We start from the raw sequence: 2,593 nt of genomic DNA on the forward strand, positions 1-2,593 counted from the left end.
TAGCCCCAACCACCAAATTGACCGTTGGTGAAGGCTTCTGTCGTATGGCGCACCGGACAGTCCGGTGCGCCAGCTACGTCACCAGGCCGTTGGGTTCTGACCGTTGAAGCTTCTGACAACAGGGCCACCAGACAGTCCAGTGGTGCACCAGACAGGTCCTGTTCACTGTCCGGTGATACTATTACATCACAGGCGTACTGAACCGCCTGGGACATCACAGACGGTTTTCTAACCGAACCGCATGTGATGTAAGAAGTCTACCGCTTATAGAGCCAAATTGTAGTAGTGCAAGCCCGCCCGGTAGTATGTATGCGTCTGGTTAATTTTTACGTAACTTTACGAGAAGGTATAGAACAACTATGATGCTTCGTTGAAACACTAGATATGATAAATTCGTATTTGGTGGATCTAGAGCGTTTAAAAAACTATAGACTGAAACAAGTTTTACAAATCTGAAACTAATAACACAGCTCTACACCAAACACGCTCACCTGGCAACAACTTAAGCAAACACTTTATTTCGCAACAAGAATCTCATCAGGTGAACTTGGCCAATTCTCCAAGGAAGGCGTCCACGTGCTCCTCCTTGACACAGCGCGCCAACACGTTGGCCCCGTCCTTGTTGCATGGCAGGCACGCGACGCAGTGCGGCACCGCCATCCGGTCCAGCCAGCACATCACCCTCGCCGGCCGGCCGCCGCCGAAGTCCACTGCGTCGGCGCCGAGGTTCCGCCAGCTCGTCACGTCGAAGGCGTTGTACCCGAGCGTCACGTCGAGCTGCTCCATGGACAAACCCACACCTTCCGGCGGTTCCAGCAGGCCGCGCACGTGGCGGCGACCTTCGTCTCCGCCGGCGACCTTGTTCTTGCTGAACTGATACGGTATCGGCTGCTTAGCGCGCTTGATCAGCCTCAGGACGTCGTTGATGTCGCCGTTCGCCACCTCCCCGCTCCTCGGCACGACCACCGCCGACGTTATGCAGTTGCCGTAGTAGCCTCTCTTGGCGCCGACGTGCTTGCGCACGTTGGCTGCAAAGATGAGAGGGGCGGGGGTATCGGGGTCGGACATGATGGCGCGCGTGCGGCACTGCCAGAGGACGGCCATGACCGCCTCGAAGACGGTGCACGGGCCGCCGTCCGCGGCGGCGGCGTGGCCAGCGAATCCGGCTTTGATACGGCTGATGCACCTGGACGGAACGGTGACGTCGAGGTAGGCGAAGTCCCGTGGCTCGAGCGTGATCAGTGCCTTCTCCATGGCGTCGACGAACGGCGGCAGCTCCGGTAGGGAGTCGTCTCCGCAGCTGACCGGAAAGACGGACGGCCGGGGCAGGCCCCGCGCGAGCTCGCCGACGGCCTGCAGGAACTGCGCGAACCCCGTGCCATCGGCGACGACGTGGTTCCGCGTCACCCCGACGACGAACCCGCCGCAGGAGAACTCCGTCACCTGCACGAGCAGCAGAGGATCCGATAGACGGAATCCCTCGGCACCGAGGTCCACGGCGAGCTCCTTCAGTAGCGCCGCGAACGGCGGGTCAAAGAGCTTGACGTCTGCCAGGGAGCAGTTGGCCGACGCGGACACGAACCCCACGCCCTCGCCGGTGCAAGCGAGACGGAGCTCGCCGCCGTCGTCGTCGTCGATCACGGCGCGGCCCGCGACCGGGGAGTAGTGCACCAGGGTGCGGGACAGAGCGCTCCGCACGGTCTCGGCGGGCCTGTGGATCGCATGGTCGAAGATGTGGAACGACGTGACGGGGAAGAAGGCGAGGGCCTTGTCAAACGACGAAAGGTTGATGATGTGCCCGGTTGTCTCTACCGCCGCCGGCGATGTCGACGGGCCGACCAGCACCAGTGAGGACTTGGTGACCGTGATGCTCATAGTTGGCTGGCAGGGTTCACTCGCTGGTTTGTCCAACTGTCGTCGCCCGCCCACCGTAAACGCACGGCACTGCAGTTTGACTTTCTAGTAGGAGCAGAAACCTTTTCTTTTCCCGATGATTCTAGCGAGGAGCTGAGACTTTTTAATAGAGATGGTTGAGCTGGGAAGTCTACACCTACACTAACACGACATGTGACTTTGTTTTGTTTTTTCGCCACGTTTTTTCTAATATAATGCAGCATAGATTTGACTTAGAGGAGAGAAACTTGAGGTCCTATGCAATATATATCCATATATATCTTTGCATCTATCTATCTATCTATCTATCTATCTATCTATCTATCTATATATATATCTAATATGAACGTATGTATTAATGTATATCTCTATCGATCTATCTGGCCGTAGTAGCCGGCAGAGATAGGATTATCACTCACATTTGTTCCCGGTCACGTCCTGACACCATTTGTCACTAAAATTCGTCATACTTGATTTCAGATTTAAAATATTTACCACACCTTAAAAGATTGGCAGAATCTTGTCTCATATATTGTCCGTTTGAATTAAAGATTAACCGAACAAACCCTTGTGGCAATAATCAAAACAGTGGTCAAAGTGGATCAAATGTACTTACACCCGTTTATTAGATCCCTCCAACTAACTGTTAGCTGCGTTAGTGAGAAAAAAATCAGCTAATTGTTTGCTAGCTAGCAGGTGA

The 2,593-nt window shown here is 54.8% G+C and overlaps 1 protein-coding gene across 1 annotated transcript; it reads right to left on the minus strand.

Annotated features, from left to right (window-relative positions):
• Positions 1 to 364: 364 nt before the first annotated feature.
• LOC100502499 (uncharacterized) lies at positions 365 to 1,835 on the minus strand. Its single transcript, NM_001196977.1, has one exon. The coding sequence runs from the start codon at positions 1,252 to 1,254 to the stop codon at positions 538 to 540; it is 717 nt and encodes a 238-aa protein (NP_001183906.1). The 5' UTR covers positions 1,255 to 1,835; the 3' UTR covers positions 365 to 537.
• Between the last annotated feature and the right edge of the window lie 758 nt (positions 1,836 to 2,593).

Source organism: Zea mays, chromosome 6, assembly GCF_902167145.1.
Source record: "Zea mays cultivar B73 chromosome 6, Zm-B73-REFERENCE-NAM-5.0, whole genome shotgun sequence".
NCBI classification, from domain to species: Eukaryota; Viridiplantae; Streptophyta; class Magnoliopsida; order Poales; family Poaceae; genus Zea; species Zea mays.